General features: G+C 64.9%; 3 protein-coding genes across 3 annotated transcripts in view; 2 read left to right on the forward strand and 1 right to left on the reverse strand.

Annotated features, from left to right (window-relative positions):
- F751_0476 (8-amino-7-oxononanoate synthase) overlaps nucleotides 1–1,484 on the reverse strand; it is a gene marked incomplete at both ends in the record, with an annotated part of 2,778 nt that extends 1,294 nt beyond the window's left edge. Inside the window, 5 exons of the mRNA XM_011397234.1 lie at nucleotides 23–200; nucleotides 435–579; nucleotides 770–997; nucleotides 1,091–1,301; nucleotides 1,425–1,484. Of these exons, the coding sequence (XP_011395536.1) occupies nucleotides 23–200; nucleotides 435–579; nucleotides 770–997; nucleotides 1,091–1,301; nucleotides 1,425–1,484 (822 nt within the window). The remainder of the gene's footprint in view (nucleotides 1–22; nucleotides 201–434; nucleotides 580–769; nucleotides 998–1,090; nucleotides 1,302–1,424) is intronic.
- Nucleotides 1,485–1,930: 446 nt separating this feature from the next.
- On the forward strand, nucleotides 1,931–4,674 carry F751_0477 (hypothetical protein; the record flags this gene model as incomplete). Its single annotated transcript, XM_011397235.1, has 7 exons — nucleotides 1,931–1,945; nucleotides 2,638–2,744; nucleotides 2,976–3,196; nucleotides 3,404–3,628; nucleotides 3,817–3,949; nucleotides 4,092–4,162; nucleotides 4,364–4,674. The coding sequence occupies 7 exons, from the start codon at nucleotides 1,931–1,933 to the stop codon at nucleotides 4,672–4,674; spliced, it is 1,083 nt and encodes a 360-aa protein (XP_011395537.1).
- Nucleotides 4,675–5,647: 973 nt separating this feature from the next.
- Nucleotides 5,648–11,647, forward strand: F751_0478 (Adenosylmethionine-8-amino-7-oxononanoate aminotransferase; the record flags this gene model as incomplete). Its single annotated transcript, XM_011397236.1, has 12 exons — nucleotides 5,648–5,825; nucleotides 6,051–6,275; nucleotides 6,565–6,703; nucleotides 6,879–6,949; nucleotides 7,123–7,184; nucleotides 7,781–7,897; nucleotides 8,110–8,172; nucleotides 8,388–8,924; nucleotides 9,152–9,292; nucleotides 9,772–9,939; nucleotides 10,227–10,821; nucleotides 11,193–11,647. 12 exons carry the CDS (start codon nucleotides 5,648–5,650, stop codon nucleotides 11,645–11,647), a joined length of 2,751 nt encoding a protein of 916 aa, XP_011395538.1.
- Between the last annotated feature and the right edge of the window lie 1,014 nt (nucleotides 11,648–12,661).

A 12,661-nucleotide genomic window follows, 5' to 3' on the forward strand; every position in this document is an offset into this window, starting at 1 on the left:
CTTGATCAACATCCCAACCCACCTCTCGGGCCACTCGCAGTGCCGCGCTGGCGGCCGCCGCCATGGGCACCGGCATGGCGGTGGAGAAGACCTGGCCCCGGGCCTTGGCCACCAGCAGGGCCTTCCAGGCGCGGGAGCAGGCCAGGAAGCCGCCGGAGCAGCCCACGGCCTTGGACAGGGTGCCCAGGTGGAGGTCCACGCTGCCCTCCACGCCCGCCGCCTCCGCCGCGCCGGCCCCCCTGTGCGTACAGGAAAGGGAGAGGGGGTTGGCTGGGCTTTGGGTGGATGAGACGGAGGGAAAGGGGGGTAGCGGTCGGGGGGCGTGGTAGCACCACTCGGCGTGATCCACCGCGGGCGCTGGAGTCACGACTCCAGCGCCCGACCCACACGAGAGGCACATGACAACCCCGACACCCCGCCCCCCATCTGCGCACCTGTCGCCGCAGACCAGGGTGGCGTGCGCCTCGTCCACCGCCAACAGGAAGCCGTGGGCCCGCCTCAGCTCGGCGAGGCGGGCCAGGGGCGCGTAGTCGCCGTCCATGGAGAACAGGGTGTCCGTGATCACCAGGCGGCGGGACGCTGCAAAAGGAGGGGTTGCTGAGTTTCGGTTGGGCTGGTTGTCGGCGGGGCATCGGCTGACCACCTCCCTCCTGCAACACGGCTCAGGGTCCTGCGCCGGCACCCGTGGGACGTCCCTCCACACCCCCTGAGCAACCCGGTACCAGCAGGCACTCCCTGCCCCCAACCCCCGCCACGGAACCCCGCGCACTGGGCTTGGCGGGGCTGGCCTGCAGCAGGCTCTCCAGGTGCGCCATGTCATTGTGGCGGTAGACCTGCACCCGCGCGCCGGCGGCCTTGGCGAGGCGCAGGCCGTCCACCAGCGAGGCGTGGTTGAGCTCGTCGGAGAAGACCTCCACCTCGGGGCTGCCCGCCACGGCCGCCATCACCGAGCAGTTGGCCGCGAAGCCGGAGGGGAAGAGCAGGCACTCCTCCGTGCCTGGAGGGGGAAGGGGTTGGGGGAATCGGCTGCTTTGTTCGCGATTTCCACACGAGGGCCGTCGCCTGAGGCACTACTGTTCCCCTGCCTCACCCTGACCTGCCAGCGTCGCCAGGTCAGACTCGAGCTCGCGGTGGTGCGTCGTGTAACCCCCCACCAGCGCCGAGGAGCGGGGCCCGCTGCCCACGGCCAGGGCTGCGGAGGCCGCGGCGGCGCACACCTGGGGGTGGGTCGAGAGCCCCAGGTAGTCGTTCAGGCTGAACAGCCGCACCGTGCGACCGGGACCGGTGCCCACCGTCTGGGCCTGCGCAGGAGGAGGGGGGAAAGGCTCGTATGTTGTTTCAGTGGCCGACCTCAGTGGCCAAGGGCACGGCGGTAATTGGGCCCTGGGTGCTGACCATGCTCAAGGTCAAGCACACCGCCCCACCCCACCCGGTGCCCACACTGCGGCAACCGGCCGGCACAGCACAGTGCACCTGCGCGGCATGGTTCCCGGCAACTGTCGCGCGAAGCTCCCTCGAAAGTCTCGTGACCCGCAGGCTCTCGAGCGCTTGGTCCAGGTAGGCCTCCCAGCGGCTGGTCATGTCGGAGGGCACGCCCAAGGGCCCCCACCGGGCAGGATTCCTTCCCGCGTGACGCGCCCCTCGAAGCTAGGTATACCTACTCAGACTTTCAACATAATCAGCATATGCAATGTGCTGAGTAATGCACCGCCGACAGCATCCGACATGCAGGATGCTGGCAAGCGGCAGGGCGCGACAAGGGTTTGGACGGAATCTTGATGGGTTTTGTCGGGAAGAAGTTGGGCGACACGCAAGGCCAAAGCTGATATGCGCTTGAAAGTTTCGCAGTGCCCTGGCCAGTAAACTGACACCGTGTGATCGTCCACTCGACTGTGGTGTCTACCTGAGCAAGGTGCCCAAAAGTAGGACAATGGAGCTCAGTTCAGTGAGAATGTTGCTCAGTTCTTCTCTCCATATGAGGAGCTTTATACTGCTCACATAAACCATTGCAGCGCATCTGCCACAATCAGCATCTTGTGAGGGAACGTCGGGAGCTCAGGACCCTTTCGCGATGGTCAGACTGCGCTGTTGGCAGTCGCCCTTCACACCTTGTACAACAGCTGATCGGAAGTCATTAGTGTTTCACGAGAAAGAGCAAGTGCACGCCTTCGCAGATGAAGGCTTGCATGGCCAGCCAGCCCGTGATTTTCTGTCCGGATCCTGCTGATCCCGGCGCGTCAAATGGTCACCGGCTCCATAAGCTCCACCTGCATGTGACCGCCATGCGTCACAGTTCGGAATCTGAATTCAACATTCTTGTCCACACTCATCCCTACCTGATGCCCAGCATCAACTGCTGAGGCTGCGACCGTCGACCTATGCCCTGCAACCGTTGCGTCGAGGGGTGCGTGGGTCGGTGTGCGGGGCTTGTGGGATCGAGCATACCTCTTGTCACCAGGTGCTACGCGTGCATACGTGGGTGTCACACGACATTATACTGACTTTCTCGAGCTTGTTTCCCCTCTTGCCGGCCCCCTTGGCAGGTGCTGGATCCTTGGCGCTCTCGCTCTGGCATGCCGCCTCAGCGGCGCCGGTGCTGAGCACATTCCTCTGCCCCCCGATCCCTCCCTGGGAAAGGTCGACAAGAACTCCCTTCCAATATCCCTGGAATGGTTTGGCAATAATTGCTCCCGCCCCTACCTGGTCATCGGGGTGGTTGGGGACGACTCCCAGCACCCTCACACGTGAGCAGGGGGACCGAGGGGGCGGTGGTTCAGGTCACACAGATCTGCGCCTGAGAGTGTCTGGTTGGGATGGATACACCTAGTGGATGTCATGCCCTCCCGCCTGCCCAGACTGTAGTGATCGATTGGGCTTCTGATCGATACCAGCTCGCCACTCCATCTCCTTTGCTGAGGCTCAACTAATCGATTGAGTGCAGACCCAACCGCCCCCCACATCACACACCTCCACAGATGGCTGGACAACGCCCCGCACCGCTCCTTTGACCTGCTGCTCATGTACTATGGCCAGGACCCGGACTTCCAGTGCGAGCACTGTGTGGCCGTGTACCGCCGCTCCGGCGCCAAGTGGCAGCTGCTCAGGAAGCTGAGCGAGTCCCCGGTGTGGCCCCGTGTGCGGCAGGCCTACAAGTTTGTCATGATCCCCGACGACGACGTCCTGATGTCCACCCATGGTGCGGGGTCCCTGCGCCGTCCTGTGGTCCAGCTACGCTGGTTAAAGGGGGGCTCCCTCTGCGTTAAACCAAGCCATACAGTGTCCAAGCTGTTGGCTGTCGCCTCAGGCAGCACGACCCCGTCTGCAACAGCCAACAGATCCTCGCCTCCTCACCGGCCATCATCCCCCTCTTCCCCCACCATCTGAACTGGTCTGTCGTATGCAGTGATCAATTTGGCGTTCCATGTGGCACACCGCTTCTCGCTGTCCATGGCCCAGCCATCTGTCTGCCGGCACAAGGACTCCTACAGCTACTGGCACAACGTCTACCAGAACACTTCCAACGCCCTGCGCTACACGGCCTTTGTGGAAAACATGGCCCCCATGTTCTCCATGGACACCCTGGAGCGGCATGTGCTGCCAACTCTAGAGAATGCCAGCATCGGCTGGGGTGCGCCGGCATTGGGGCTGTGATGGGGGGCCATGGGTGGGGTTTATGCGGAGATGGCAGCGACCCCAGGGTTACGGCCAGAGGAGGGGGCGGTGGGGATATTGGTTGCCATGTAGATGGTCTGCATAATCACCAGCTGGCACCCCCAAACGTGCCTTACACATCTATCCTCCTCCCTACTACTACAGGCATCGACTTTCTCTGGCCCCTGCTCCTAGAGTACCCCCGCCGCGGCATCGGCATCGTGGACGCGGTGTGCATGTCGCACCCTGCCAACCAGTCGTCCAGCGGGCTGTACAATGTCACACACGAGAAGGGCTGGTGAGGCGGACGAGGGTTCTTGTGGTGTCGCAGGACATGGATGTTGCGTCCGGGCCAGGGAGCAGACGCCAACACATCTGTGTTTAAAACCCTGGGAGCCCTCCTGACGACGTTGCCTGCAATGCCCCTCCCCTCCCTGCAGGACTGCTGGGGAGGAGTATTCCTTCTTTCGAGACAACTGGAACATCAATCAGACGACATGGGATTCCTTTGGTGTGTGCCAGGTTTCCCCGCACAATGCTCCTGAGTTTTCAAGCGCACAGGATGCTGGGCTGGCACGCAGGCCCAAATATCCTGCGTTAGAGATTTGGAGTAGCGCTATGTCTCTTGAGAGTCAGGATCTGTGCCGTCTGTCACTGGTGCTCTATGCTCCCCACACATCCACCCTCCCTGCTGCACACCACGTCCCTGCAGGTCTCAAGGAGTACCCTACCAGCATCGTGTTTCATGCGGAACCGCTGCCAGAGGGGGGCTATGAGCTGAAGCTGCCGGCGTTCTGTCCCAAGACCTTCTCCCTACCTGCTGTCATCCCCTGTCGGACAGTGTTCAGGATCTGGAGCCTGGTTCCGTGGACCATGTTGGGGGCGCTCTTGCTCTACGTGGTAGTCTTGAGGATGAAGAGCTGGAAGGCACGGCGCTGGCCGCTGACTGCGACACCTAGGAGGAAGCTTTCGGGGCACCGGAGCCTGCCGACCAAGGAGGTGTACCTGCAGCTGTCCCCCTAAGCATACCTATGTAAATACCTGTCGTATGTCACACCGAATAAATCTTCCCCCCCCACCCCGGCCGTATGAGGTTGATTTTTCTCCAGAGAACCATATCTGTAGGATATTGAATCTTGGCGCCTCCTGGTAAAGCTGTCAGACTGGGGGTTTCGCCACGTTCTCGGCAGCTACCCTACCGATCAACCGATTGCTGACGACGGACAATGCAAGCAGGGACCAGCTTCTTCGAGCGCCCCAATCGCAACGCACATGCACGGGCGACGCTAAATCCTGGAGACTTGCGTGCGCTGAATACTGCCAGCATGGATGGACATGGGATTCAGAGGTAGCTCTCGAGTACCGGACGCGCCGTGCGCAGTATGTGTCCGGCTAGGTGTCTGCCGGCTCGACGCTCCTGCCTCCGCACCTCCTGAGCCGCCCTGGAAACGACGAGGTCTCCACATCTAGTACCGTGGTTCTGATTGTTCTAATCCTCCAACCGTTGCCACCCTGCGACTCACGGTAGAGAGGGCCTTAATGAAGGCCTTAGGTCTTGCCCTGGTGGTGTTCTTCATGGACAACCACCCCTGCCAGGGAAGAGTCCTACATCCTCCCCCACCTCCTGAAGCCAACAACAGCTGGAATGTAGCACCTAGTCCGCCATCTCAAGGTCTGGAATACATCGGCAGCCCATGTTTTCGACCGTATCTGCTCATCGCAGCGGTGGGAGACAACTCGGCCCTCGGTTCTCCTGCGTGAGTCTCTTGGTGGGCCTAGTGGGGAACAGCGCCAGCTTGCAAGCGTGTGAGCGGATGTGGAGTCTCACAAACCTGTAAAGTGGAGTTGCATGAAGCCATGGAGTTGGTGCATCTTGCGTTCCTCCCTTAAGTGTTTCTTGTGTTAATTCATGCGACCTGGCTCTCATGCTTCACCTGTCTGCCTCCTTTCCAGATGGTTGGACGACAGTCCTGGCCGATCGTTTGACATGCTGGCCATGTACTACGGCAATGACACGGCGTTCTCCTGCCCCTCGTGTGTCGGCACGTTTCGGCACCCTGGTGCCAAGTGGAAGCTGCTGCACCTCCTGGCCTCACGGCCAGAATGGGATCGAGTCATGCAGCCCTACCAAGCATTCATGGTCACAGACGACGATCTGCTGATGGCACCCCATGGTGCGGAGGCGAAGGCTGGGTGAGGAGTTTGGGGCAGAGATGCTCGTGGTGGATTTTAGCTTTGTAATTGATGGCCAAGGACTGCTCACATACAATGATGGTCCCCCGCGTCGATGCCTACAGTGGCCATCTCTTATCTGCCTGAAGGGTGCAGCGCTGAATGCCTGCCATCCTGTACAAGTTTCCTCTATTGTCTACAATCTTCTCCTTCATCCCCATGCCCAGACTTGGACATCGGGTTTGACGTGTTCTCCCGGCACTCCCTGGATCTGGGCCAGCTGTCAGTGTGTCCCTCTCCAGACTCCTACACCTGGTGGGAGCTGATGTACCAAAACTCCTCCAACACCCTGCGCTACACGGCCTTTGTGGAGAACATGGCCCCCATGTTCTCCAAGAGCATGCTCACAAAGCATGTGCTCCCTCACCTGGAGGATGCCAGCATCGGCTGGGGTGAGCTGCTTGGTGACAGGCTGGGAAAGAGGGAGGGATGATGGGCAAGGGTGTTTCGCCAGAGGAGAATGGCATGGGACGCAGAGGAACCACGGCGCTGAGCTCCACCTGGATGTGTTCCTGCCGTGTTTGATTTTCTCGTTGGCCAGAGCATCGACTGTGAAAGTAGGGAGCCATGGGTATACTGGCGCACTCTAGTTGCCGGCCAGGTGGCCAATGCAGTGGTGCTCTGTAGTCTGTTGCCGTGCCTCTTACCCTGCCCCAAATTGCCTTGTGTCTCCCACTTCAGGCCTGGACTTCTTGTGGCCCTTCCTGCTGCGCTATGCTCGCGAGTCTGTGGGGGTCGTGGACGTCGTGTGCATGACACACCCGTCCACAAAGCCAGAGTCTGGGAGCAGCATTTACGCCACCACACACGAAAAGGGTTGGTGAGCGCCAGGGGCGGTCGTGCAAATGGATGATGCCTAAGGCAATGGATGCTGGGAGCGCAGGCACTTGAAAGACTGCTCAACCCCAGCTCCATGATGTCCTGCATCCCCCCGAGAGGGCCTGCCCAGCCGCCCACCCTGGCTATCTGACGCTGCTCTGCCTCTTTGCCCACAGGACGCCGCGCCAAGAGAGGGACAAGCTGATGAAGCATTGGAAGATCAACACCGCAGCCTATCGCCGTCACGGTGAGTGCATAGCAAGAGACGTGCGGAGGGAGGTGCCTTGTTGTATACAGGTATCACTGGGGGTGGCAGGGGAACCAGGCTGAAAGGCATTCCTCTGCCTATCCCAGTTCCTTTGAGGCACCCATCCTGACACCCCTCCCCTCTTCTCCCACCCCCATCCATTTAAACCTCAGGACTGAAGCTGGCGCCAATGCAGACGCAATTTGCCGCGGTACCCTTGCCGCCGGCAGGTTACGTGCTGCCACCTTCTTCGTACTGCCCAACCCCCATCGCCCCCTGGCGTCCTGAGGCCGGGGTGGTGTCGCTGGCAAGCGCGCGATGGGTGAGGAACGGGATTCGAGTGGTCCTCCTCTGCTCTGTGGCAAGTTGTTCCGCCGCATGGTATCGCAGGAGGTGCTCCAGAACCAAGCGAGCCTCCCTCGCCCCTCCTTGACTTCCATGCGATTGAAAAACCCCAATCTCCTCCAAACTGTTTGCATTGATGGCAAGCGCATGCTGTACAAGTAATAAATTCGTGTTGATCATCTGGGTCTTCCTGGGTGACAGCACAAAGCGCGCGCCACTCAAGCCCGATGTGAATGCCCTGATGCTGCGGTATATTCAGGTGTCTCGCGGAGGGTCGCGTGGAACCCATCAACATTAATATCTTTGGTGGCGGAATGGTCGGGTGTCGGTGGATGAGGGACCCATTCCTTTGCCCCGAGGCCTGAGTCCTCTACCCGAACCGGAGGTCTCCCTCGACGAGCTTGCCACATCGATGCCATGCGCAGCCTCTCCATCCCCTTGACCCGCTGCTCCCGTCTTTTCACACGCCGCTTCCTTTCCTCGGAGAGAGATGACGGCCACATCTCCCTGGGCTTCCCCACGCTGTGCATCTGGGGTGCAAACACGGGCGTGGGGAAGACACTCGTCAGCGCCGGGCTGGCCGCGGCGGTGACGCGCGCAGAGGTCCGCCTGGGTAGGCGCGGGGCGTTTCGCATGTTTGTAGCTCGCCGCAGCATGGAACCAGGCGCCAATTTGCACTGGGAGTGGCATATGCTGCAGGGGTGTCAGTGCCTGGCACTGGGCACCCGCCTCGTGGCCTCCCACACCCAGGCCCACGCCCTCGACCGGGCCACATTCCAACCCGGTCAATCCCCACCCACCCAACTCCACCACAGGGAAGCCTGCTGTACCTCAAGCCCCTGCAGACCGGCTTCCCCACCGACTCCGACGCGCGCACAGTGGCCGCGGCGTGCGGTGGCGCGACGGCGGTGGGCCCCCACGCCGCGCGCCTGCTCCCCCCCGCCGCGCCCCCCACGGCGCCCCCGCTTCCAGCGCCAGCCGGCTGGCCAAGACGCTGTACGCCTGGGCGCCAGCGGTGGGCCCCCACGCCGCCGCCGCCGCCGAGGCGGCGGACGCGGCGCTCACGTCCCCCGCGCCACCCGCCGACCCGGAGGTCCTCGCCGCCGTGGCGACCGAGCTGGCGGCCTTCGAGGAGCGTGGCCTCTTCCTGCGCGGTGACTGCATGGCGCTGGTGGAGAGCGCGGGCGGCGTGGCCAGCCCCAGCCCCGCCGGCGGCGCCCAGTGCGACCTGCTCGCACCCCTCTGCGCCCCGGCCCTGCTGGTGGGCGACGGCCGCCTGGGCGGCATCTCCGTCACCTACGCCGCCTACGAGCTGCTGCGTGGCCGGGGCCACGCCGTGCCCTTCCTCCTGCTGGCGGAGGAGCAGGCGGGGAACGCCGACGCCCTGGCCCGCCTCATCGGGCCGGGCGAGACCCAGATCCTGGCTCTGCCCCCGCTCCCGGCGCCGGCGCCCGCGCGGGACGCAGCTGCGGAAGGGGGACGTGCAGAGGCCGCCGCCGTGCCGGCCTACCTCGAACCTCCGTGCGCCGACGCCGGGCTGGCTGACTGGCTGAGCCGCACCGCCTTGGTATTCGATCGCCTGCGGGTCGACGTCGCAGAGGAGCACGCCCGCCGCGTGCGGCGGCTGCAGGTCAGTGCGCTGGGGTGGAGGGGTGAATGGGGCCAGGGGGCCAGGGGACAAGGTCGGTGCCCCCTTTCTTCCCTCTCCCCTGAGTCTGTCAGCCACCGCATGACCTCGTGTGTCGATGGGGTACCAAGGGACGGACGATTTCTTGGCCAGTTTGCTGGGCACCATTTCCCCCCCCCCCCCCGACGAGAATACACATTTCCCCCCTCCCTCCTTCCCTGATCCCACAGAGCCTGGAGGAGACCGCCCGACGCAGGGTTTGGTGGCCTTTCCACCAGCACGCGCGCGCAGACAGCCCGGTGGCGGTCTTCGATGCCCGGGCGGGGGAGCGCTTGCTCACGCTGGGCCCCGCCGAGTGCACGCCCAGCCTGGTCCCGCTGTACGACGCCTGCGCCAGCTGGTGGACCCAGGGCCTGAACGCGGCGGGGCAGGTGGCGGTGGGCCGCGCGGCGGCCGCGGCGGCCGCGCGCTACGGGCACGTCATCTTCTCGGGCACGGTGCACGAGCCGGCGCTGCAGGTTTGGGGGAGGGGTGTACTAGGAAAGAGGGCCGGACGGGGGCAGGGGGGGGGTGGGGAGCTGCGGGGTAGCACATGCAAGCATCCTGGCAGCAGGGACAGGGCGCAGGCAAGGGGCTCTTTTGAGAGACTGCGTGGGTGCCGGGCTGCGGGCAGCAGGCGTGAAGTTGCCATGCAGCTGCGGCACCTGCTCCCGCCCCAGCGTGGCTTTGGATTGCGAGTGTGTTGCATGGGGTGGGGCAGAGCATACTGCAGGGGGCTGAGCATCGGTGCGGGGCCCTCCTGCCTCAACAAATCGACCTACCTGGACACCCTCCCTCTCCACTCTCCCAGCTGGCGGAGGCGATGCTGGACTCGGTGGGCCAGGGCTGGGCGTCCCGCGCCTTCTTCTCGGACGACGGGTCCACCGCGGTTGAGGTGGCGCTGAAGATGGCCTTCCGGAAGTTCCTGGCGGATCGGGGGGCCACGGACTGGGAGGTGGATGACGGCCCCGAGCTGGGGGTGAGGAGGGGTCCGTGGGAGCTAGCCGGGGTAATCCAGGGGCGGACGCCTCGCACAGGCCCGGCAGCCATGCACCCACGGCTTCCCTGCCGGGGGCACTCTGCTCCGGGCCCGCCCGATGGGCGCCTGGACAGCGTTGGGTCCCGGTGTCGGATGGGTCTGTCCAACTCCCACACGTGCGATGACCCCGCACCCCGGCCCCTCGGTCCTGTCCGCAGCCGTTCACCTCACCTCGCTGGCCACCTCTGACCCCCGCCCCCCCTCACCCCAACCCCACACACTCGCAGGTGCTGGGCCTGCAGGGCGCCTACCACGGCGACACGCTGGGCGCCATGGACTGCGTGGCGCCCTCGCCCTTCAACGGCCGCCGCCAGACGCCCTGGTACGCGGGCCGCGGCCTGTTCCTGGACCCACCCACCCTGGCGTTGCGGGGCGGTGCCTGGGCGGGCGCGGGCCAGCCGGCCCCGCTCCCCGACCTGGCGGCGGTGTTCGCGCCGCGGCCCGAGGCAGTGGCCGCCCACCGCGCCGCGATCGCCGCGGCGCTGGACGCGCACGACGCCGCGGCGGGCGCACATCTCGCCGCGCGTCCCGCGCCGCCGGCGCTGGCAGCCTGCCTGCTGGAGCCGGTGGTGCAGGGGTCGGGAGGCATGCGCCTGGTGGACCCCGCCTTCCAGCGCGCCCTGGCGGCGGAGGCCCGCGCCCGTGGCATCCCCCTCGTCCTGGACGAAGTGTTCACGGGCCTGTGGCGGCTGGGCGCGCCGTCGGGGGCGGCCCTGCTGGGCCTCGACCCCGACGTGGCCTGCTATGGCAAGCTGCTGACAGGGGGGCTGGTCCCGCTGGCCCTCACCCTGGCCTCTGAGCCCGTGTTCGAGGCCTTCAAAGGTCGGGCAGTGGGGTGGATGGACGCAAGGGTGGGGTCGTGGGGGTGGCGAGGGCGAGGCCTGGACCCCGCAGCCCATGAGTGTGTGGTCTGTGAAGTGGAGGCGTTGGGGGGGGCGGGGGCACGCCCGGCCGCAGGGAACCCGTGCCGCGCAGGACCCGCATCTGACGTGCCCTCCCTCCGGCTCGATGGGATTGAAACCTTTGGTGCGGAGTGTGCAGGCCCCCTGCCGCGCCACCGCCCCTTTCCACCGTCGAGGGGGGTCCCCATGACCCCGGCTTCCCTGGTGCCAGATTGACCCCCCCTGTGTGGAGCCCCGATGGACCCAACCCACCACCACCACGACCACCCCCTCTCCTGACCTACCCCACAGGGGAGAGCAAGCTGGACGCGCTGCTGCACGGCCACTCTTACACCGCCCACCCGACCGGCTGCGCGGCGGCGCTGGCGGCGCTGGCGGCATACGCGAGCCCCGCCCTGAACCCCAATGCGGGCGCGCTGGCGGGGGCCGCGGCGCGGCGCCTGCCGCTGACGCTCTGGGGTGAGGCCGCGGCCGCCGAGCTGTCCCGCCTGCCGGGCGTGGCGGGGGTGACCACGCTGGGCACGCTGCTGGCGGTGGAGCTGGGCGGGGGCGGGGGCGGGTACGCCTCGGACGCGGCGGCGGGGGTGGTGGCGGCGCTTCGGCGCCACGGCGTGTTTGCGCGCCCGCTCGGCCCCGTGGTCTACCTCATGGTCACGCCCATGACGGGGGCGGGGGAGGTGGACCGCCTGCTGGCCGCCATGAAGCTGGCCCTGGCGGATGCGGGGACGGGGGCGGGCCCATGTTGACCCCGGGCACGCGACGGACCGGGGCGGTGGGGCGCACTCTCACCGCGTGCCAGGGTCACTGCCTTTCTGCCCCTGTTCACACTCAAGCACGCCTGTCCACTGCTCTCCTTCCTGGAATGGCATCTCCTGCGAATCAAGAGTACAACAGGGCTGCAGCACGCTGCATGATAATTTCAACGCAACCTGGAAACTCCGGCCAACACGGGGCTCGGATCAAAGGGGGGGGTAAGAGACGGGAGCGATGGCCCCGTCTCATGCTGATAGCAAGGGTTTTGGGCGCGGACATCCCGCGTAAATCATAAGAACGGAAAGGTTGGAAGGAAAGGCCACCTTCCCCATGGAATCCAGGGCCGTCGGGGGTGCAATCACCAGAGTATGCCTGATGGTGATGCAGGTGGGGCATGCTGCGGAACGGCAGCGTCAGGTTTGATGCACAACGCAGGCGGAGGACAGAGTCGGGCGCCGAGGGCGGGAAATGGAGTAGGTGGGAAGGGAGGAGGTATGGGTGCGGCGGCGTCGACCCTTCAGCCAAGGGAGTGGGCCTCTGCCAGGTCGTACTCGGCTGCGGGACCCTCCACGCTGCACACGCAGTCGATGTTCTTGTCCTTGGCTACCCAGTGGCCGTGGGAGGAGAGCAGCAGCTCCAGCACCTCCTCGGAGTGCGCCAGCTTCTTCTTGATGTAGGGGTCCAGGGGAACGGAGACCGAGCAGGAGTTGACGTAGCCAGGCTGGGGGCAGCACTTGTGCAAGATTTCGCCCAGGCACTTTCCAGACTGCAGGGAGGTGAGGGGGAGTAAAGTTTTAAGCAAGGACGGGATAAGCAGGAATGCACATCATTGTCCTTGGACTATCACACTGGCCCACCTTGGACTGCAGTTTGGAGGAGCTGCCGGGAGTGTAGGGAGTCGGTGGGAAACTTGGCTTCTTCGGAGGAGATGGCGGGGTTGACGGGCTGGGGCTGGGGCTGGGGCTGGGGCTGGGGCTGGGGCTGGGGCTGGGAGAAGGGCTGGGACT

This window comes from Auxenochlorella protothecoides (genome assembly GCF_000733215.1).
Source record: "Auxenochlorella protothecoides strain 0710 unplaced genomic scaffold scaffold107, whole genome shotgun sequence".
NCBI classification, from domain to species: domain Eukaryota; kingdom Viridiplantae; phylum Chlorophyta; class Trebouxiophyceae; order Chlorellales; family Chlorellaceae; genus Auxenochlorella; species Auxenochlorella protothecoides.